Source organism: Pan paniscus, chromosome 1, assembly GCF_029289425.2.
Source record: "Pan paniscus chromosome 1, NHGRI_mPanPan1-v2.0_pri, whole genome shotgun sequence".
NCBI classification, from domain to species: domain Eukaryota; kingdom Metazoa; phylum Chordata; class Mammalia; order Primates; family Hominidae; genus Pan; species Pan paniscus.
The window spans coordinates 214,391,723-214,414,043 of NC_073249.2; the positions used below are offsets into that span (position 1 = coordinate 214,391,723).

The 22,321-nt window shown below is 45.0% G+C and overlaps 1 protein-coding gene and 1 pseudogene across 1 annotated transcript; one reads left to right on the forward strand and one right to left on the reverse strand.

The window, feature by feature from the left end:
• The first annotated feature begins 279 nt into the window (after positions 1 to 279).
• LOC134728384 (PRAME family member 18-like) lies at positions 280 to 5,830 on the forward strand. The gene is made up of 3 exons (XM_063596201.1): positions 280 to 3,203; positions 3,590 to 4,168; positions 5,296 to 5,830. Exons 1-3 carry the CDS (start codon positions 2,917 to 2,919, stop codon positions 5,828 to 5,830), a joined length of 1,401 nt encoding a protein of 466 aa, XP_063452271.1. The 5' UTR covers positions 280 to 2,916.
• Positions 5,831 to 13,554: 7,724 nt separating this feature from the next.
• LOC134728959 (endogenous retrovirus group K member 104 Rec protein-like) lies at positions 13,555 to 16,376 on the reverse strand (annotated as a pseudogene).
• Between the last annotated feature and the right edge of the window lie 5,945 nt (positions 16,377 to 22,321).

Here is a 22,321-nt window from a genome sequence, read left to right on the forward strand (position 1 = left end):
TCTGCAGAAAGCCAAAACTTCAATCAGGCTTAACTGGGTGGAATTCGGAAATCCAATCAGGCATCACTTTCTGATAGGAATCTGGAAGTTGATAAAGGAGGTGGGATTAGGAAAGTCCAAGAAAGTTGCTGGGAGCCGTGGCTCACGCTTGTAATCCCAGCGCTTTGGGAGGCTGAGGAGGAGGGTGGGTCATGAGGTCAGGAGTTCCCAAGACCAGCCTGGCCAATATGGTGAAACACCATCTCTGTTAAAAATACAAAATTAGCTAGGTGTGGTGGCGCATGCCTGTAATTCCGGCTACTTTGGAGGCTGAGACAGGAGAATCACTTAAATCCAGGAGGTGGAGGTTGCGGTGAGCCGAGATCACGCCATTTTACTCCAAACTGGGCAACAAGAGCGAAACTCCATCTCAAAAAAACAGAAAGGTCCAAGAAAGCTTGTGAACATCCACAGAAGAGACCCCAAGCTGTGGTACCTGGAGTTATTGCTTGATTCTCCAAGAGGTCCGAGCAGACTGCAAAGTGAGTCCAGATCTGGTAAGTCAGGGACCTTCACAAGGGCACTCCTATGACCCACAGTCAGCCAGTAGAGATGGCGACATGAAGGCCAAGGTGGCACAGAGAATTTTCCTGCATGTTTTTCAGATGAACAGATGTAGGCTTTGATTTTTTTCTCTAATGCAGTTTTATCTCTTCACTCCGAATATTTTATTTGTGTTTAGTTTATGTCATTTCAAATGTTTTTTTTTTTTTCTGAGATGGAGTCTTGCTCTGTCAACCAGGCTGGAGTGCAATGATGAGGTCTTGGCTCACTGCAACCTCCGCCTCCTAGGTTCAAGCAATTCTCCTGCCTCAGCCTCCTGAGTAGCTGGGATTACAGGTGCCCACCACCATGCCCGGCTAATTTTTCTATTTTTAGTAGAGACGGTTTCACCATGTTGGCCAGGCTGGTCTCGAACACCTGACCTCGTGATCTGCCCACCTAGGCCTCTCAAAGTGCTGGGATTATAGGTGTGAGCCACCATGCCCAGCTTCAGAGTTCCGAATCAAGCAGTTGAAAAATAATGCAATTGACTGAAGTCTTTTTTTTTTTCTTTGAGACATTGTCTTCCTGCGTCATTCTTGGTGGAATGCAGTATTGTGATCTCAACTCACTGCAACCTCTGCCTTCTGGGCTCAAGCCATCCTCCCTACTCAGAAGTTCTAGCCTTCTGAATAGCTGGAATTCAGGCATGCACCAGTATAACCGGCTAATTTTTTTGTTTTTGTTTTTTTCTTTTTTTTTTTTTTTTGAGAGAGAGTCTCACTCTGTTGCCCAGGTTCAAGTGCAGAGGCATGATCTTGGCTCACTGCAACTTCTGCTTCCCGGGTTCAAGTGATTCTCCTGCTTCAGCCTCCCAAGTAGCTGGGAATGTGGGTGTGTGCCACCACACCTGGCTAATTTTTGTATTTTTAATAGAGATAGGGTTTCACTATGTTGGCCAGGCTGGTCTTAAACTCCCAAACTCAGGCGATCTGCCCGCCTCAGTCTCACAAAGTGCTGAGATTACAGGTGTGAGCCACCGTGCCAGGCCTATTATTATTATTTTTTATAGTGATGGGGTCTTGGTTTGTTACCTAGGCTGGTCTGGGACACCTAGATTCAAGCAAACCTCCCACTTTGCCTTCTAAAGTCTTGGGATTACAGGCATGAGCCAACATGACTGGTCTCATACAACACTTTCAAGAATGGAGTCTTTGTTCTGAATGTGGGATCCATTTGTTTCTCTAGACTCCATTCCAAAGTGGGTAATATTTTATTTATTTATTTATTTTATTAAGACAGAGTCTTGCTGTTCTGCCCAGGCTGGGGGTACAGTGGCAGAGTCTCAGATCACTGTAACTTCTGCTTCCCAGACACAAGCCATCCTTCCACCTCAGCCTGCAGAGCAGCTGGGACTACAGGTGTGCGTCATCACATCCATCTATTTTTTGTAATTTTTTGGAGAGACAGGATCTCACTATGTAGCCCAGGCTGGTCAGCAACTCCAGGGCTTAAGTGATTGTTCTGCCTTGGCTTGCCAAAGTGTTGGAATTACAGCTCTGAGCCTCCATGTGTGGCCCCTCATTACTCTTTTGAAAGTGAACATAATGGTGTCTAATTAAAAATACCCCTTTAGTCTCTCCCAGCCAAGTTCACTGTGGGAACTGAGACTGTAGGCTGTTTGGGGCCACAGGAGACTCCCATTACCATTGTTTTATTGTTTTATTTTGTTTTTTTTTTTTTTTTTTGAGACTGAGTCTCACTCTATTGCCCAGGCTGGAGTGCAGTGGCACTGTCTCAGCTCACTGCAACCTCCGCCTCCTGGGTTCAAGTGATTCTTGTGCCTCAGCCTCCCGAGTAGCTGGAGTTACAGGCACCTGCCACCATGCCAGGCTACTTTTTGTATTTTTAGTAAAGACTGGGTTTCACCTTGTTGGCCAGGCTGGTCTCTAACTCCTGACCTCAAGTGAGCCGCCCGCCTTGGCCTCCAAAGTGCTGGGACTACAGTTGTGAGCCACCAAGCCCAGCCACATGACCATTGTTTTAGATCCTTAAATTGAGAAGACATTTTTTCTCAAAAAAGGAGCTGAGCTTTGAAGATTCTTGGTAACACTTCCCAGAGCTAATAGAGTTGGGTGGAGCAATTAATGAAAATTCATGGAGTAGGAGTGATCTTGCCCATTCCTTGGAGGTTGGGAGACACTCTTCTTGGTACCAGAAGGGCAGAACTATGTCTCTGTGGCCAATTATTGCAGAGTCGAATTGGGGTAAACTAAGGACTCTTTCACACCTGCCAGAGTAGTGACTTTTGGCCCAGGAGAAGTCAGGGTGTGAGAGGACTGGCCTGATAAGTTTGTCTTTTCTCTGGATTTGTTTTCTTGCAGATTTATCAGGATGAGCCTACAGGCCCCACGCAGACTCCTGGAGCTGGCAGGGCAGAGCCTGCTGAGGGACCAGGCCTTGGCCATCTCCGTCCTGGATGAGCTGCCCAGGGAGCTCTTCCCCCCACTGTTCGTGGAGGCCTTCACTAGCAGACGCTGCGATGTTCTGAGGGTGATGGTGCAGGCCTGGCCCTTCCCCTGCCTCCCTCTGGGGTCCCTGATGAAGACGCCTGATCTGGAGATCTTACATTATGTAGTGGATGGGATTGATTGCCTGCTTGCCCAAAAGGTTCGCCCCAGGTGAGGTGACCCAGGTGGGGAGGGCCCAGGTGTCCAGGGACTAAACAGCTGGGTCAGACAAATTGGGAACCCGGGGTGGCCCAGGGGCTTCTGATGGTGCCAATGAGAAAGCTGGGAAAGTTCTTGGCTATTGCCCAGCTCCTCTGGGAAAGGACTGCTCACCATACAGGGTCCACTGGGGAAACAGGAACCTGCCTGCTCCCAGTGGAAGGTAAAGGCACTAGAAGTGGGTACCAGGCAGAATCCAAGGGGGAAAGGGATGGAGAAGAGACAGAAGGAGGGACACTGAGTATAAAAGCAGCTGAAGTCCTTGATATGGAGTGAAAGCCCGGGTCAGGGGTGGGTCCTTGCCTACGTTCTGAGCTTTTCCCCTATGTTACTCACAGGAGGTGGAAACTTCAAGTGCTGGAATTGCGGGATGTTGATGAGAATTTTTGGACCATATGGTCTGGAGCCAGGCCCCTGTCCTGCTCCCCAGAGGCCATGAGTAAGAGGCAGACAGTGGAGGACTGTCCAAGGACAGGAGAGAAGCAGCCCTTGAAGGTGTTCATGGATGTTTGCCTCAAGGAAAAATTCATGGATGAAGATCTGAGCTTCTTCTCTGGGTGGGTCCAGCACAGAAGAGGTTCAGTACACCTGTGCTGTACTAAGGTGGTGAATTATTCAATGAACATTCTAAATTTCAGAAACATATTGGAAACAGTATACCCAGACAGTATCCAAGTGTTGGAAATTTGGAACGTGTGCTGGCCGTGTATGATAGTAGAGTTTAGCCGTTACCTGAGCCAGATGAGGAATCTTCGCAAACTCTTCATCTCCGATGGCTGTCGTTACCTGCTAAGCTCTGACAGCCAAGAACGGTTAGTTGCTGAATTCAGCTCTGTGCTCCTCAGGCTGGAGTACCTCCAGATGCTTTATATAAGAAGGATCCGCTTCTTCAGAGGCTACCTGGACCAGCTGATCAGGTGAGGAAGGATGGTGAGCTTTCTCTGGGGGCCATAGCACAGCCTTTTTTTGTTACAATAAACACCAATCAGCATCTACTGTGTGCCAGCCACTGGAGATGTCTAGGGAAGGGGACACTAGAATGCATTGTCCTGTTTGGTGCTCTATATCCTGAAGTGGGTATCACAGGATCGCTCCAGTAAGGGCAGAGGGATGACCTGGGATAGAAGCTACAGAGAGGGACATCGTGTAGGGAGCTGGTTAGTGGAGGGTTCAGCTCTAGTGAGGGTGAATTCCTTTTAGGAATTCCTTGTTAGGAAGTGTGTTTAAAGTTAATATGATAAATATGAATAGCTTTTGTGAATTCCTTGTTAGGAAGTGTGTTTAAAGTGAATATGATAAAAAAGAGGCAACAGAGGGGAGGGTGTAAAAGAAGAGAAAGTGCACCAAACCTGTGCGTTTCACAGAGGAAGCTCTGTCCTCACAGCTTAGTGAACATGAATGATCCTCTCTCTGATTCCCTGTCTGTAAAAGGTTGTTTTGAACTCCAGGAAAGGTAATTGACATGGGAAATGCGTGCTTCTGGGATGGAGGTGAGGGAGTAGTCACGAGAGTGGTACAAAGTGACAGGTGATTTGCAGATGTGGCCATGTCAGGGAGCCTCTGAAAGCAGGTAGCCCTAGCTGATGTCCCTAGACCTTGCTCAGGTCAGTTCTAGTGAGTAGGCACAAGAGTGGTACAAAGTGACAGGTAGTTTGCAGATGTGGCCATGTCAGGGAGCCTCTGAAAGCAGGTAGCCCTAGCTGATGTCCCTAGACCTTGCTCAGGTCAGTTCTTCGGGCATCTCTTCCACTGGGCTCCTGTGGCCCCGAGATGAAGCTTTCTGCTGGAAGATGAAGAAAAGAGGCTTTAGAGATTTTATGGCCTTGAACCAATCACACCAGTGACGGTGAAAGGACTGAGCCTAAAATGGGACTGCCTCTGAATGATCCAAGTCCTCATCAGGCAGCACCTTGCAGGAGGACCATGATTAGATGATGAGAACAAACTTGTGTTTGGGCAAAACAGGCTCTTCCCTTGATGTTATTTTCTACCATCGTCCTCTAACTGGTGCCATTGCCCAGTACTAACTTCTTGCTCTCCCCAGGTGCCTCAGGAGCCCGTTGGAGACATTGGCATTAACTTATGGCTTCCTAGAAGAAGAGGACTTGAAATGGCTGCCCTGGTACCCAAGTCTCAGTCAACTGAAGCAGCTGAATCTGAGTCATGGTGCACTGCGCTTCATCCGTCTTGAGCCCCTCCGAGCTCTGCTAGAGAAAGTTGCTGCCACTCTTCAGACCCTCTTCTTAGTGGACTGTGGGATTGGGTACTCCAAACTCAGGGTCATCCTGCCTGCCCTGAGCCGCTGCTCCAACCTCACCACTTTCTGCTTTCACGGCAATGACACGTCCATGGATGCTCTGAAGGACCTGCTGCGCCATACAGGCAGGCTGAGCAATTTGAGCCTGGAAACATATCCTGCCCCTCGGGAGAGTCTTGACAACAGGGGTCGTGTCATTTCGGAGCTCCTCACCCCACTTCAGGCTGAGCTGATGCGTATACTGAGGGAAGTAAGGGAGCCCAAAAGGATCTTCTTTGGTCCCGTCTCCTGCCCTTGCTGTGGCACGTCGCCCATTGAGTAACTGGAGTTCAAATTTTGCTTGTGGGGAAGGCCTGCCTAGTGGGGTGGAGGTATAAAAAGCTTTTTCTCCAGGCACTTGGAAACTAAAATCTGGGACATGGATGTCTTTTATTTTTCTTTTTCCTTATTTTACAATTTTACAGTTTTTATTTAAAAATTTGAGACAGGGTTTCCCTATGTTGTCCAGGCTGGTCTCAAAGTCTTACGCTTAAGGGAGCCCCCTGCTTGGCCTCCCAAGATTCTGGGATTACAGGCATAAGCAGCTGTGCCGGGTCTATAGGTGCATTATAAAGGGAGCAGAGAAACCTCTGTTTCAGGCATGTGCTTTCTGTGAGTGGAAAACAAAAAACAAAAAATCCCAGCAGGGGGCAGCACTGGGGGAAAAAGTTGAATGGAGTCAATGAGACTCAGGGATCTGTGTCCTAGACAGTCAGAAATAGAAAGCTGAAGTTCTAGAGTGAGGGAGTTATCTCAGCAAGGATGGATACAAAGAAACGTCGGAAGTAGAGGGAACCTAAATGGAAACTCTCTGCTGTCCTTCATGATTGATTAGCCTGTTTCAGCAATTTATACATCAGAAAGCTTTAGTTCCTGATGAATTAAAAAAAGAGGTACTAGTTCATCTGTGATTTAGGTTCATCTGCAGGAAATAAAGGAATCAAAATAAACTTCATTTTGTTGTTGTGGTTTTTTTTTCTTTTTTTCTTTTTTTGTTTTGTTTTAGACGGAGATTCGCTCTTGTTGCCCAGGCTGGAGTGAAATGGCGCGATCTTGGCTCACCACACCCTCCGCCTCCTGGGTTCAAGCGATTTTCCTGCCTCAGCCTCCCAAGTAGCTGGGATCACAGGCATGCACCACCATGCCCAGCTAATTTTCTATTTTTATTAGAAACGGCATTTCTCCATGTTGATCACGCTGGTCTCGAACTCCTGACCTCAGGTAATCTGCCCACCTTGGCCTCACAAAGTGCTAGGATTACAGGCATGAGCCACTGAGCCTGACCTGTTTTGTTTGTTTGTTTGTTTGTTTTGTTTATTTGACGGAGTCTTGCTTGGTCACCTAGGCTGGAGTGCAGTGGTGTGATCTTGGCTCACTGCAACCTCCAACTCCCAGGTTCAAGGGAATTTGTGTTTTTAGTAGAGACGGGGTTTCACGATGTTGGCCTGACTGGTCTCAAACTCCTAACCTCAAGTGACCTCAAGGAAGCCTCCCAAAGTGCTAGGATTACAGGCGTGAACCACCGTGCCCAGCCTAAACTTTGATTAATTTATGCCCATTCTTTACCTCTCCAGTCATCTCTTCCTTACTTTCTCCTGTGGTTATTTACTGGGTTCATCCACAAAAGATGCATGCCGGGGACCTGGAACATTCTATGTGGGCAGTGATGATGAACCATTGAGTCAACCCTCTTCTTGTCAGGGGCCCTCACTGCTCCCCAGATACTGAGACCCTGCTCACTCCTAATGGGCAGATCTGGGAGAATCTGTTCCTCATCATTGGCCATGTCAGGAAAGGGCTTCACTGCACAAGGTGCGGCCCCCTGCCTTGGGAGGGAATGGCCATAGTGTGTACTAGCAGGAGCCTCATGGCATCACCAACCCTTGCCTGTCCTCATGGTGGCTAGTGGGTTTTACTGAATTAACATAATTGTGTGTAGTAAAGATGTCCAATTTGTCTTAGAAAAATGCTAAAATCATTTAGGTAGATAACACTTTCTAAATATTTCTAGCCCACAACAATATGCATCCTTTTGGAAACTAACTCATTTCAATGAGACATCTTCCTGTAACACCTCCCTTCTCTCCTTATCAGAAAACGGGAAAACCAGGGCACTGACCTGTCCTCATGGTGACTAGTGGGGTTTACTGAATTAAAGTGATTGTGTCCAGTAAAGATATCCAATTTCTCTTAGAATAATGCTAAAATCATTTAGGTGGATAATACATTCTAAATATTTCCAGCCCATATTAATGGAAATATACATCCTTTTGGAAACTAACTCATTTCAATGAGAGATCTTCCTATCACACCTCCCTTCTCTCCTTATCAAAAAGCAGGAAAACCTGGGCTTGACCTAGCTAGCGCTCCTACACTGCCATGAGAATCCCTTTGGGACTTTCCCCATTTGGGACTGGCAGCACTCTCGTGGTTTACTAAAACTTAGGTAAACCTGGGCTTAAGCCACCACCTGGAGCCAAGAAGGAAGCAGCAACCTAGTGGTGAAGATTCACTAAGGGAATGTATTCAGTCCAAACCAAAGCAAGCCAGACAGAGAAAACTGGAGTAAATCATTCTTCCTTCAGTGCAAAAATACAGATCTATATCTACAACAAACTAGAGCAAACAGGAAACCATGACCTCCCCAAAATGACAAAGCAGAAATCTAGTGGGTGACTCTAATGTGATGGCTATTTGTCAGGTCTCTAACCAATCACTGAAAATCGCAGGTTTTCAAACTTGTATTTTAGTTCCAGAAATACAGATGCAGGTTTGTTCTATAGATAATAGACAAACTATCAGATAATAATTTTGGTAGTTTTTGTTTGTTTGTTTTTTGAGGCGGCGTCTCACTCTGTCACCCAGGCTGGAGTGTAGTGGCATGCTCTCAGCTCACTGCAACCTCTGCCTCCCAGAGTCAAGCAATTCTCCTGCCTCGGCCTCCCAAGTAGCTGAGACTACAGACTTGCATTACCACGCCAGGCTAAGTTTTTGCATTTTTAGTAGAGACAGGGTTTCACCATGTTGGACATGGAGAACTCCTGACCTCAAATGATGCACCTGCCTCAGTGCTGGGATTAGAGGTGTGAGCCACCATGTCCAGCCAGTTTCGGTAGTTTTTTGATACCCACTCCCCTTCCACCCTCCACTCTCCAGCAGTCCCGGGCGTCTATTGTTCCCATTATTATGTCACGTATACTTAATATTTGGCTCCCATTTATAAGTGAGAACATGTGGTGTTTGGTTTTCTGTGCCTGCTTTAGTTTGCTTAGCATAACGGCTTCTAGCTCCATCCGTGTTGCAGCAAAAGGAGGATGAGGACTTAATGAAAGGGCATTATCTTGTTCTTGTTTCAGGCTGTGCAGGTTTCCATGGTGTATCTGTACCATATTTTGTTAATCCAGTCCACCACTGATGGGCATTCCAGTGGATTCCACGTCTTTGCTGTTGTGAATAGTGCTGCGATGAGCATCCACATGTGACCACCCCCACTCAACATGTGCTAGAGTCTCACGTTACTGGAGTGTCTATATTACCCGGGCTGGTTCAGAACGGCCAGGCTCAGGCAGGGCTCCAATCTTAGCCTTACAAAGTATTGGGATTACAGGCATGAGCCACCACACATGGCTCTATTTTATTATAACATATATTTCTAGGCCGGGTGTGGTGGCTCACGCCTGTAATCCCAGCACTTTGGGAGGCCAAGGCGGGTGGATCACGAGCTCAAGAGATGGAGACCATCCTGGCCAACATGGTGAAACCCCGTCTCTACTAAAAATACAAAAATTAGCTAGGCATGGTGGCACGTGCCTGTAATCCCAGCTAGTCAGGAGGCTGAGTCAAGGAGAATTGCTTGAACCCGGGAGGCAGAGATTGCAGTGAGCCGAGATCGTGCTGCTGCACTGCAGGCTGGGCAAAGAGTGAGACTCCCTCTCAAAAAAAAAAAAAAGCTATAATTCTATAGGCCAAGCAAGGTGGCTCACGTCTGTAATTCCAGCACTTTGGGAGGCCAATGTGGGTGGATTGCTTGAGCCAAGGAGTTCTAGCCTGGGTAACAAAGCAAAATCCTGTCTCTACTTAAAAAGGAAAAAAAAGATATATTTCTGTAGCTTATGGCCTGTAGGCTCGCCATGCCTTAGGCTTGAAAGCGCAGCTTTCAGAAAAGATCCTTCACTGGTATTTCCAGGGAGGAAGTGATGAGGCAGGAATTTATGCTGAGTGGGTTGGCCAAGTATACACACTCAACAGGTCATGAAATGGGCTATGAGTATTCTTGAAGGGGGCCTAACACATGCATACTGAATAAACATACATGTGGCTTATGTCCCATGTTCACTTTGGGGTGGAGACTTCACATTTCTTTTTCTTTTTGAGACAGAGTCTTGCTCTGTCACCCAGGCTGGACTGCAATGGCACCGTATCAGCTCACTGCATCCTCCACCTCCCAGGTTCAAGCGATTCTCCTGTGTCAGCCAAGTAGCTGAGACTACAGGTACATGCCACCACACCCGGCTACTTTTTTTTTTTTTTTTTGAGATGGAGTCTCGCTCTGTCGCCCAGGCTGGAGTGCAGTGGTGCAATCTCCGCTCACTGCAAGCTCCACTTCCTGGGTTCACGCCATTCTCCTGCCTCAGCCTCCCCAGCAGGTGGGACTACAGGCACACGCTGCCACGCCCAGCTAATTTTTGTATTTTTAGTAGAGACGGGGTTTCTCTGTGTTAACCAGGATTGTCTCGATCTCCTGACCTTGTGATCCGCCCGCCTCGGCCTCCCAAAGTGCTGGGATTACAGGCGTGAGCCACTGCACCTGGCCCACTTTTTCTATTTTTAGTAGCGATAGGGTTTCACTATGTTGGCCAGGCTGGTCTGGAACGCCTGACCTCAGGTGATCTGCTGCCTCGGTCTCCCAGAGTGTTCCAAAGTGCTGGGATTACAGGCGTGAGCCACCGTGCTGCGCCGAGACTTCATGTTTCAATGCATTGCAGCTAGACCCCCCATATCAAATGGTGCATCAGGGACATGAAGACGCTCGCGTGCTAAGTCTCTTTCAAGTGGCCAGAAGCAGTCAATGCTCAGAGGCCTCTCATCAGCAGAAAGTTACTGGAATCAATCTCTTGTCCAATCAAAGCTGGAGTCATGGCTTGTGGAACAGGGGGTCAGTTAGTCAGAATCTGGGATGGATGAGCTGCAGTCATTTCAATATTGCTTATCTTAGGGCCAGTGCTTGTTCAGCTGCTAGAGAGAGAAAAACCCTGTGGCAGTTAGAATATAGTTCATTCAGCTGGGCACGGTGGCTCTTGCCTGTAATCCCAGCACTTTGGGAGGCTGAGGTGGGTGGATAACAAGGTCAGCAGGTCAAGACCAGCCTGGCCAACATGGTGAAACCCTGTCTGTACTAAAAATACAAAAAATTAGCTGGGTGTGGTGGCATGCACCTGTAATCCCAGCTACTCGGGAGGCTGAGGCAGGAGAATTGCTTGAGCCTGGGAGGCAGAGGTTGCAGTGAGCCAAGATCATGCCACTGCACTTCAGCCTGGACTACAAAGCGAGACGCTGCCTCAAAAAAAAAAAAAAAGTATATAGTTCATTCTTTAAGGGTAGGGGCCCTTGACTTAACCCTTGCCTGGTAAGACCTTAGGTCCTGTATATAACTTGGTATCTTATTACCCTAAATAGTCAATTCAGTCAGCCTTATAATCTCTATTTTAACATGAATGCTGGTCAGTTTTTGTGTCTCAACCATGAAAGGAAGGAAGTAAAATGAGATGTGTCTAACCTCCCATCCCGCCATGGCCAGGAACTCAGTTTTAAAGATTTCTCTGGGTACACTTGGCCGAGAGGGAATCTGTTCAGTTCATAGGGGGAGCTTAGGATTTTATTTTTAGTTTTCAGAACGAGGGATGAATAATCATGGAGGCTTCTGCTGGGAGGGAAAAAGTAGAAAAAATGCATTAATTTCACTCTTCCTGTATGCCAGGCCTTATGCCAAGCCCTTAAGTTGCCCCAACTCATTCGATTCTACCAGGGTCACACAAGTGGTGGACATCATCATCCTCATTTTTCAGGAAAACCGAGGCTCTCGCCCAAGGTCCCTGCCCAACAACACCAGGCCCTGAGTTCTCAGCATGGTCCTCACTCAGATACTCTTTGTGTAGGGTTTCTTACCTGAGTCCTCAGCAGGCTTCTCACCTGGATGCCGTTTGTGTAGGGTTTCTCACCTGAGTCCTCAGCAGGGTCCTCACTCGGATGTCCTTTGTGTAGGGTTTCTCATCTGAGTCCTGAGCAGGGTCCTCACTCGGATGCCCTTTGTGTAGGATTTCTCACCTGAGTCCCCAGCAGGGTCCTCACTCGGATGTCCTTTGTGTAGGGTTTCTCACCTGAGTCCTGAGCAGGGTCCTCACTTGGATGTCCTTTGTGTAGGGTTTCTCATCTGAGTCCTGAGCAGGGTCCTCACTCGGATGCCCTTTTTGTAGGGTTTCTCACCATAGGGAAAGTCACTCATCACCCACAGGCACTTGACTATTATCTGCCCTCTAAGGATGTGCGATTCCAAAACACACTTGCTCTGAGAAAAACCAGGGCCGTATCATTTTCCCCGCCAAACCGGAAAGGAGCCAAGAGATCAAAGGATGACTCAGATGAGCCCAGCTTGGCAAATAATGAGTTGATTAGGATTCACATGCAGGGCACTCCAGGGCAGCAGCAGCACAGCCCCAAAGATCTGTGCCACCTCCTGTCTCTAAACTGCTTTTAAGTGAATTTTCTGGCTCTTTGTCCACTGATTTTGAGCAATCAGCCTCTTCTGCTTGGTAGGTTCTCAGATACTGTCTGGGATGTTTGGGTTCTCGGGGACACCTGCTTCTTGGCTGGGCACAAGAGACTTGGCTTCCCACCTGGCCTTCAGGGTTCAGGCAGGGGACATGCACCCTTAAGTAACCTGATGGGACCTGTCACACCAGAATTCTATACACTTGAAGTGGGGCCAGCCTCTCCACACCTGTGGTTTCTTCTCATCAGGTGGGATGAGAGACTGAGGAAAGAAAGAAGACACAGAGACAAAGTATAGAGAAAGAAATTGGGCCCAGGGGACCGGCGCTCAGCATACGGAGGACCTGCACTGGCACTGGTCTCTGAGTTCTCTCAGCTTTTATTGATTACTGTTTTCACTATCTCATCAAGGGGAATGTGGCAGGAGAACAGGGTGATAGTGGGGAGAAGGTCAGCAAGAAAACATGTGAGCAAAGGAATCTGTGTCACAAATAAGTTCAAGGGAAGGTTCTATGCCTGGATGTGCACATAGGCCAGATTTATGCTTTTCTCCACCCAAACATCTCAATGGAGTAAAGAGTAACAAAGCAGCATTGCTCCCAACATGTCCCACCTCCTGCCACAAGGCGGTTTTTCTCCTATCTCAGAATGGAACAAATGTACAGTCGGGTTTTATACCAAGACATTCCATTCCCAGGGGCAGGCAGGAGACAGAGGCCTTCCTCTTATCTCAGCTGCAAGAAGCCTTCCTCTTTTACTAATCCTCCTCAGCACAGACCCTTCACGGGTGTCGGGCTTGGGGACGGTCAGGTCTTTCCCATCCCATGAGGTCATATTTCAGACTATCACATGGGGAGAAACCTTGGACAATACCTGGCTTTCCAGGGCAGAGGTCCCTGCAGCTTTCCACAGTGCATTGTGCCCCTGGTTACTTGAGAATGAAGAATGGCGATGACTTTTATCAAGCACACTGCCTGTAAATATTTTGTAAACAAGGCACATCCTGCACAGCCCTAGATCCCTTAAACCTCGATTCCATACAACACATGTTTCTGTGAGCTCAAGGTTGGGGCTAAAGTTACAAATTAACAGCATCTCAGGGCAAAGGAGTTGTTCAGGGTACAGATAAAAATGAAATTTCTTATGTCTTCCTTTTCTACATAGACACAGCAACCGTCTGATCTCTCTTTCTTTTCCCTACATATCCCCCTTTTCTTTATGAGAAATCCGCCATCATCATCATGGCCCGTTCTCACTGGTCGCTCTCTCTTTGGAGCTGCTGGATACACCTGTAGACTAACAACAGACAAAACAGATATACCAGGATTAATATGAAATTACAATAGTTGAACTTCTGATGGTTTTAACCCAAGTGACAGGGTTAAGATTTGTGAGGCCATCAGCAACTTTCACGATTGCCTCAGTTTCTGGCACCAAATTTAAATGGGCTTTTGATGCCTCAAAAATTTGTTCTTTTAATTTTGAAATATCTAAAGTAAGATTATCTTCTCTTTCTTATAGATGACATCTAACCATGTCCCAGTGATGCTCAGACTCATTATAGCCTTGGGGTTTAATACAAAAATCTGACATATTCCAGTCACACTGTAACTGAAAAAGATATTCCAAGCTCATGAGCCTATCTCCCATCCAAATGACAGTTTGTCTAAGATCATTAATTTGGTTTGCCAATTTTTGATCTATTTGGGTCAGAGAATTCCACAATTTTGAGGAATTCTTTTGCCAATTATTTACATATTCTGCAGTTTGAACAGAGAAGTGTAAAGCAATTCCAGCAGCCACAGCAGTAGCTGTGACTGCAATAAGACCCAAAATCACTGCAATCAAAGTAAAAATGAATCTTTTGGATCTAGTTAGAACTCCTTTTAATACTTCTGTTAAAATATGGACAGATGGGGAAGCCTCCCACTGTCAGTCCATGGACACAGGAATCCACATGCCCTCTCTTGCCCTCACCAGCAGAATACGGTGCTGCCAATCAAAAGTCGAATCAATGCAAGTAAACAATCTACAGTTTTCACAGGTTATAGTTTGGGAATCTGGTTTAATAACTATGTTTCCTACAACTAGCATATAAGGGGGTTTTACACAACTTTGCAAAGGAATTGTAGGATTGGAATTTAGGTTAATAGTATAATATGGCTTATGATCTCTTGTTCCTATAGCTTGATTTTCAGACCAAATTCTAATGTGGTGTGAGGCCACAGTAAGCTTTCATAATGCTGGATGTTCAGGACCAGTAACAGGACTAACTAACTTTGGTTGAGGTGATGAAATTCGCTTTTCACCCCATTTCCATGGATAGGGTGATTGTAACTTTCTATAAACCTGATCCAGCCTTTCAGTTAAATCACTCTCATAGGCCAGATTAATGGGCCAGGTGGATGGGGCTGTGAACATGAGTAAGTCTGGCCCATACAATTATAATAAAATTGGCCTCGAGGGGCCCGGTCTATAATAGTTCCAAATTCATTGTTTTGTAATACCACCGCAGTATCAGGCACACATTCTTCCCAAACTGAAACTTTTGGGCCTTTTGATTCTTTGGGAATTTTCTTGGGGCAAGGCTTCCCCTTAGGCCTAAATTTTAATGATCTTTGATAAGAAGAGTCCTGTGAATTATTTATCTGTGGCCCGAGTGACATCCCACTTACCAAGTGATAAGTAAATCTACTGGTGGCACTGACAGTAGGTACTTCTACCAACCAATTTGGGGTTGTAGGCATTAAATATCCTGGTACCTTCCCTAGGCAAATAGGAGGATAACGATACCCAGTGGAAATATTTATCATCAATTCTTTTTTAGGTTGGGCAGGGCAACGATCATCTGTGAGGCCTGGTACCCATGCACTATTATTAACACATACTTCAATAGGATTATCCATCCATGTGACTGCCTGAATTAAGGGCGGGAAAGGCACACAGGCCCGGTAAGTATGATTAGTTGAGGCTGCTACTGCAGTCACAGGGAGACTTACCACCGTTGATACAATCATCAAAGCTGCAGGCAGCATGTTCTCTGGAGTTTGTGTTACCCTTTTTGTTCTTCAGGCTTTTTTCAGCTAACTGTGTCAGCTTCTTTAATTGGACCCAGGTCAGCGGCTCTGCTTTCTTGGTGGATGGCAACTTCATCTGTTCTTCTGATGTCACCATTTTGTTCACCCGGTGAGTCGATGATGCTCGATTGCGGGTTTTCCATCTCCGTGGTGGCGTTTCTCTTTGCATCTCCGATGGTTTCATTGTAGAACTTTAAATGTCTAGTGGGTATCCAAACAGGAAGCTGATTTTCTCCTGGTGAAACACAAGCAAAACCTCTCCCCCATGTTATCATTTTTCCTATTTCCCTTGTCTTATTTTTGTTGTCTTTCCACCAAATCAGTTTTCCTTCATGTGGGCTGTTCTTTTTACCAGTAAAATGTTGCTCTGCAGAAGTAGTGGTCTGATTTCTATAAATGTTTAAAAAATTTAAAGTATAGAGTGCTAAATTAAGTTGCATCTGGGGAGTGTTCTACTCCTTAATGTCTTTTTCCTTTTTTTGTTTCACCAATTGAGCTTTGAGTGTTCTATTAGTTCTTTCAATTATGGCCTGTCCTTGGGAATTATAGGGGATTCCTGTTGTATGTGTAATTTTTCACTGATTTCACAATTTTTAAAATGTTTTACTACAGTATCCTGGCCCATTATGTGTTTTAATTTTTTTTTGGAACTCCCATGACAGCAAAACAAGATAATAAATGTCTTTTAACATGGGAAGTACTTTCTCCTGTCTGGCAGGTTGCCCATACAACATGCAAATAAGTATCAACTGTCACATGGACAAATGACAATTTTATAAATGAAGGTACATGTGTGACATCCATTTGCCATATTGCATTAGGACATAGGCCTCTGGGATTAACTCCTGCCTCCTGAGTGGGCAGGTGTAGGACTTGACACTGGGTGCAATGTTATACAATATTTTTTGCCTCTTTCCATGTGATATCAAATTTATTTTTTAGTCCTGTTGCATTTACATGAGTCAAAGCATGAAGTTCTTGTGCTTCTATGAATGCAGATGATGCTAGCAAGTCAGCTTATTCATTTGCTTTAGTTAAAGGCCTTGGTAAATTAGTACGTGCTCAGATATGAGTAATATAAAATGGGAAATTTCTTTTTCTTGCAATTTGTTGTAACAAATTAAAGGGCTTGTTTAACTGATCATCCATACTATATTTGGTTAGGGCTGTCTCAACATCCTTTGTAGCCTGTACTACATATGCAGAATCTGATTTTCAATGACTCGTTCTTTTGGCCTGGTGTAAACCACTTTTCCATTGCTGGAACCATCAGTAAACACCATCAGAGCATTTTCTAAAGGTTTATGTCTGGTAATTTTAGGTAAAATTCAAGTAGTCAATTTTAAAAACTGGAAGAGATTTTTGTTTTTGGGTAATGGTTATCAGTAATTCCCACAAAATCAGCAAGACCAATCTGCCATGCAGCACAATTGATAAAGGATTGTCTAAACTCTTCCTTGTTTAAAGGAACAATGATTTTATCTGGGTCACTTCCACACAATTTTATTATTTGTAATCTTGCCTGACCAATTAATGTAGCCATTTGATCCAAGTACAATGTAAAAGTCTTAATCGTACTGTGAGGAAGGAAAGATCACTCCACAAGATCTGTATTTTGAACAATAACACCTGTTGAGAATGTGCAGTAGCAAAAATCAAAAGTTGGAGTGGGGCGAAGTGATCTATTCTATTTACTTGTGCTCACCAAATTTTTTCTTCAATTAATTCAATTTCTTTAGTTGTCTCTGGAATTAATGTTCTTTTACTATTCAATTCTGGATCCCCACTCGAGATAGAGAACAAATTTGACATGGCATAAGTAAGGATGCCTAGAGTTGGCCGAATCCAATTAATATCTCCTAGCAATTTTTGAAAGTCATTTAATGTTTTTAATGTGTCTTTTCTTATTTCTATTTTTTGTGGTTTAATTTTTCTTTCCTCTACCTGCATTCCCAAGTAATGGACAGGAATAGAGGTTTGAATCTTATCAGATGCTATTGTCAGTCCTGCGTTTGCAACCTCTGTCTGCAGAAATGTGTAACAGTCAATTAATCTGTCTCTCGTTTCTGCAGCACACAAAAGATCATCAACATAATGAAAGACATAACAGTGTGAAAACTTGTCTCTAACTGGTTGAAGAGCTTCAGCTACAAAAATCTGACAAATAGTTGGACTATTAAGCATTCCCTGAGGCAACACTTTCCACTGAAACCTGGTGGCTGGTTCTTTATTATTTATGGCTGGTATAGTAAAAGCAAATTTTTCAAAATCCTGTTTTGCTAGAGGAATGGTAAAAAAGCAATCCTTCAGCTCAATTATAATTAAAGGCCAGTCTTTGGGGATCATGGCCAGAGAGGGCAACCCAGGTTGGAGAGCCCCCATAGGTTGAATTACAGCATTGACGGCTCTTAAGTTGGTTAACATGCGCCATCTGCCGGATTTTTTCTGAGTTATAAACACAGGAGAATTCAAGGCAAAAATGAAGGCTCAATATGTCCCTTTGCTAATTGCTCTTTTGCCCATAAGTGTAAAGCCTCCAGCTTTTGTTTTGGTAGCAGCCACTGATTTACCCGTACAGGTTTTTCTGTTTTCCAAGTTAATGGAATGGGTTTTGGAGGCTCTACAGTGGCCACTCCTAAAAAGGATATCCTATTCCTTTTCTTTCTTGATTTCCCTCAGCCTCAGTTGGGATTTTAATGCCATCTCCATTTTTCCCTAGTCCTTTGCCAGGGAGACATCCCATTTTAGTCATGATTTTTTGACTGGTGGGGCTGTATAAGGAGGCTGGGATAGTAATCTCTGCATGCCATTGTTGTAACAAGTCTCGGCCCAAAAAATTAATTGGAATAGAAGTAATCATAGGTTGAACTGTACTTTCTTGATTATCAGGTCCTAGACAACGTAAAATCATGGTGCTTTGATACACTTTTGAGGCGCTGCCCACACCGACAAGTCCTGTAACAGGCTTTTGTTTAGGCCAATTTTTTGGCCATTGATTTAAGGCGATAAGGGAAACATCAGCATCGGTATCCAATAATCCTATAAACTGCTTTCCCTGAATAGTGACTGTACACACAGTTTTATTCTCTGAGACCTGACGAGCCCATTGAGTGGCTTTTCTGGCAGAGTTGGTACTTCCAAACCCTCCTGTCCTTTCCGTTTTGTTTTCCCAATTTTAATATAAGGCAAAAGCAATAATTGAGCAATTCTATTACCTGGATTGGCACTCCAGGGAACAGTGGAGCTGATCACTAACTGAATTTCCCCTTTATAATCTGAATCAATTACCCCAGTATGAATTTGGACTCCCTTCAAATTTAGACTTCATCTCCCTAAAATGAGGCCTACTGTCCCTCCTGGCAGTGGGCCATATACCCCTGTAGGAATCTTTTGCGGGGTCTCTCCAGGGAGTAAAGAAACCTTTTGAGTGGAACATAAATCTACTGCTGTGCTGCCTGCTGTGGCGGGGGACAGCTGTTGTATTGTTGTAATTGGCTGATTCCCTGAAGTGGTGGTATTTGCTGTGGGGGTTGCTGTCCCTGAAAACCCTGAAGAACAAACGGCTGAATCGGGAATGCCCCAGTTTGTTGTTGGGACTGAGGCTGGCCCCTCACCCCTTTTTCTGACAATAGTTGCCCATTTTTATCATATTTAGAACGACATTGATTAGCCCAATGTTTTCCTTTTCCATGTCTTGGACACAGGCCAGGTGGCTCTTTATTTTTACTCTGTTTATTTAAGACTGGGCAGTTCTTTTTTAGATGACCGATTTGACCACAATTATAACATTTCCCCCCAAATGCTCTAACTATCCTCCTAAAGTGACTCCGGTCATTGCTTGAGCCATTAGCATTGCCTTACGCATAGCTCCTCCAATCCCATCACAAGCTTTCACATATTCTGTAATTACATCAACTCCTGCTGGACCTTTTCCTTTTAATGGCTTTATGGCTGGTTGAAATTCTGGATTTGACTTTTGATAAGCCATTATTTCTACAATAACTTTTTGGGCATTATCATCCGAAACAGATTTTTCAGACGCATCTTGCAACCTTGCCACGAAGTCTGGATATGGCTCTTTGCAGCCTTGTCTAATTGAACTAGAAGAAGGGCAAGCAGTGCCTGGGCAAGCGATGCCTGGGCAAGCGGTGCGTGGGGCACCCAGGTGCCTGGGTCCTGAATTTTTTCCCAGTCCCTGAGGCAAAGAGCCCTTAGATGTTCAATACCCTCATTCTGCATTACTGATTGTTGGCCAATTGTGCTCCAATTTGGACCTGTTCCTAGCAATTGATCTGCATCTATATTAACAGCGGGATAAATAGCCTGATTTTTTCATGCCTGTTCTTGTACTCCATCAATCCACCAGGTTTTAAATTGTAGGAACTGAGAGGGTGAAAGGGAAGATTTAGCCAACATTTCCCAATCATAGGGAATAAGCCTATTTCCATGAGCAATGGAATCTAATAAAGTTCTCATATAAGGGGAGTTGGGTCCATATTGTTTAACTCCTTCCTTCATATCTTTTAACATTTTCATGGTGAAAGATTCATATCTAGCCTCAGTTTGGACAGACGCTCCAGCTTGCCCCCTTTCCCAGCTGGTATTGGTTGTAAAATTACAAGGAACTGCCATGCCTCAAGATCTCCCTGTTTTCTGGCTTTATCAATGATTTCATGCAGTGTACTACCTTGTCCACTAGGTGGTGATGTAGGATTAAACACCACTGGGTTGCTGGTGAGGTGCCGTGCTATGTGGCATGGGACACACCGCTTGAGGTCTGTGTTGAACCTCCGGAGACGGCCCATACTGAATTTGAAGCTCAGCTGGCGGCCAGTATTGATAAACTACCGGTGGTTGGGTCTTATTTTCTACCAGCTGATATTGTGGATACTGTATCTGAATTGGCATTGCTGGGATAGAGACTCTATCCTTTTCTACTTGATATTCTCTTGGGGTTTGCACTTGTCTAACCTGCATTTGAGGTTGTAATGTTACAGGCATCTGAACCACTGGAGGAGGAGTTGATGGCCATGGTGGTTTAGGCTCTAGTAGCCCCAATAATTCTGGACCTCCTTCCACCAGTTTTGATGATTCAGGATATACTACCTCCTGTAACTGATTGTAGTCAACATTTTGCATTGACTGAGCCATTACAGACTCTGCTACATTTTTACAATGTGAACTTTCCATTAATTTCCGGGATTTTGTCTCTGCCTCTTCTTCACAATCTACTACACAGCTTTCAGGGGCATCAGAAATTGAAAGGCTGTCCTTTTCTATCTGAAACGGTTCTAAAGTTGCTTTAATAATGGGCCAATCATTCCATACTGTAAGTGGGATGATTTTACCTTCCCTACTTGCTTGTTTTAATTCTTTGCCAATTTTCCCCCAATCTTTTAGATCTAAAGTTCCCTGTTTTGGAAACCATGGGCAGAATTGTTCTATTGTTTGAAATAACATAATTAGATTTTCTGTAGAAGCTCTAACTCCCCATCTTCTTAGAAGAATTTTAATGAAGCTGAGATAAGAGGCATATTTACTTTCAGTTTGTCCCATTGTTACCCTGAGTTCCTCTGAGCGCACAAGCTTACCGCATGGCTGACCATGGAAGTACTTGGGAATCTCTCGTTGACTGTCTTCAATGCTCACGTTTTTAGCGTACCTTCACCCTAGAGAAAGGCCCATGTTGGGCGCCAGATGAAGGGGGTCAGCCACTCCACACCTGTGGGTATTTCTCATCAGGCAGGACAAGAGACTGAGAAAAGAAATAAGACACAGAGACAAAGTATAGAGAAAGAAAAATGGGCCCAGGGGACTGGTGCTCAGCTTACGGAGGACCCACACTGGCACCGGTCTCTGAGTTCCCTCAGTATTTATTGATTACTATTTTCACTAACTCAGTAAGGGGAAAGCGGCAGGAGAGCAGGGTGATAGTGGGGAGAAAATCAGCAAGAAAACATGTGAGCAGAGGAATCTGTGTCACAAATAAGTTTAAGGGATGGTACTATGCCTGGATGTGCACATAGGCCAGATTTATGCTTTTCTCCACCCAAACATCTCAGTGGAGTAAAGTGTAACAAAGCAGCATTGCTGCCAACATGTCTCGCCTCCCACCACAGGCAGTTTTTCTCCTATCTCAGAATAGAACAAATGTATAATCAGGTTTTATACTGAGGCATTCAGTTCCCAGGGGCAGGCAGGAGACAGAAGCCTTCCTCTTATCTCAACTGCAAGAGGCCTTCCTCTTTTACTAATCCTCCTCAGCACAGACCCTTAATGGGTGTCAAGCTGGGTGGAAGGTCAGGTCTTTCCCATTCAATGAGGTCATATTTCAGACTATCACATGAGGAGAAACCTTGGACAATACCTGGCTTTCCAGGGCAGGGGTCCCTGAGGTTTTTCACAGTGTATTGCACCCCTGGTTACTTGAGAATGGAGAATGGTGATGACTTTTATCAAGCATACTGCCTGTAAACATTTTGCCAGCAAAGCACATCCTGCACAGCCCTGGATCCCTTAAACCTTGATTCTATACAACACATGCTGCTGTGAGCTCAAAGTTGGGGCTAAAGTTACAGATTAACAGCATCTCAGGGCAAAGTCAGGGTACAGATCAAAATGATGTTTCTTATGTCTTCCTTTTCTACATAGACACAGTAACCGTCTGATCTCTCTTTCTTTTCCCTGCATACACTAGTCTTCTTCTTTAGTCTGCTAGATATGGGAAGGGTGTTAAGAAAGGATCTCTCATCAATATGACCTGGCCCCCAAAAAGCATGCTTGGTTTTTGAATGTGGTAAAGAAATATTTAAACCATGTTTTATGTCTATATGATTATTAGTATTTATATATTGTTTCGTTTTGTTTTGTTTTTGAGATGGAGTCTCACTCTGTCATGAGGCTGAAGTGTGGTGGCACAATCTCAGCTC

Excerpts from the sequence above, each read along its gene's own strand:
- LOC134728384 (XM_063596201.1), top strand. The coding sequence starts at position 2,917 with ATGAGCCTACAGGCCCCACGCAGACTCCTGGAGCTGGCAGGGCAGAGC. Across the intron at positions 3,204-3,589 it reads GCCCAAAAGGTTCGCCCCAG|GAGGTGGAAACTTCAAGTGC; the intron begins GTGAGGTGACCC and ends TGTTACTCACAG. Across the intron at positions 4,169-5,295 it reads TACCTGGACCAGCTGATCAG|GTGCCTCAGGAGCCCGTTGG; the intron begins GTGAGGAAGGAT and ends TGCTCTCCCCAG.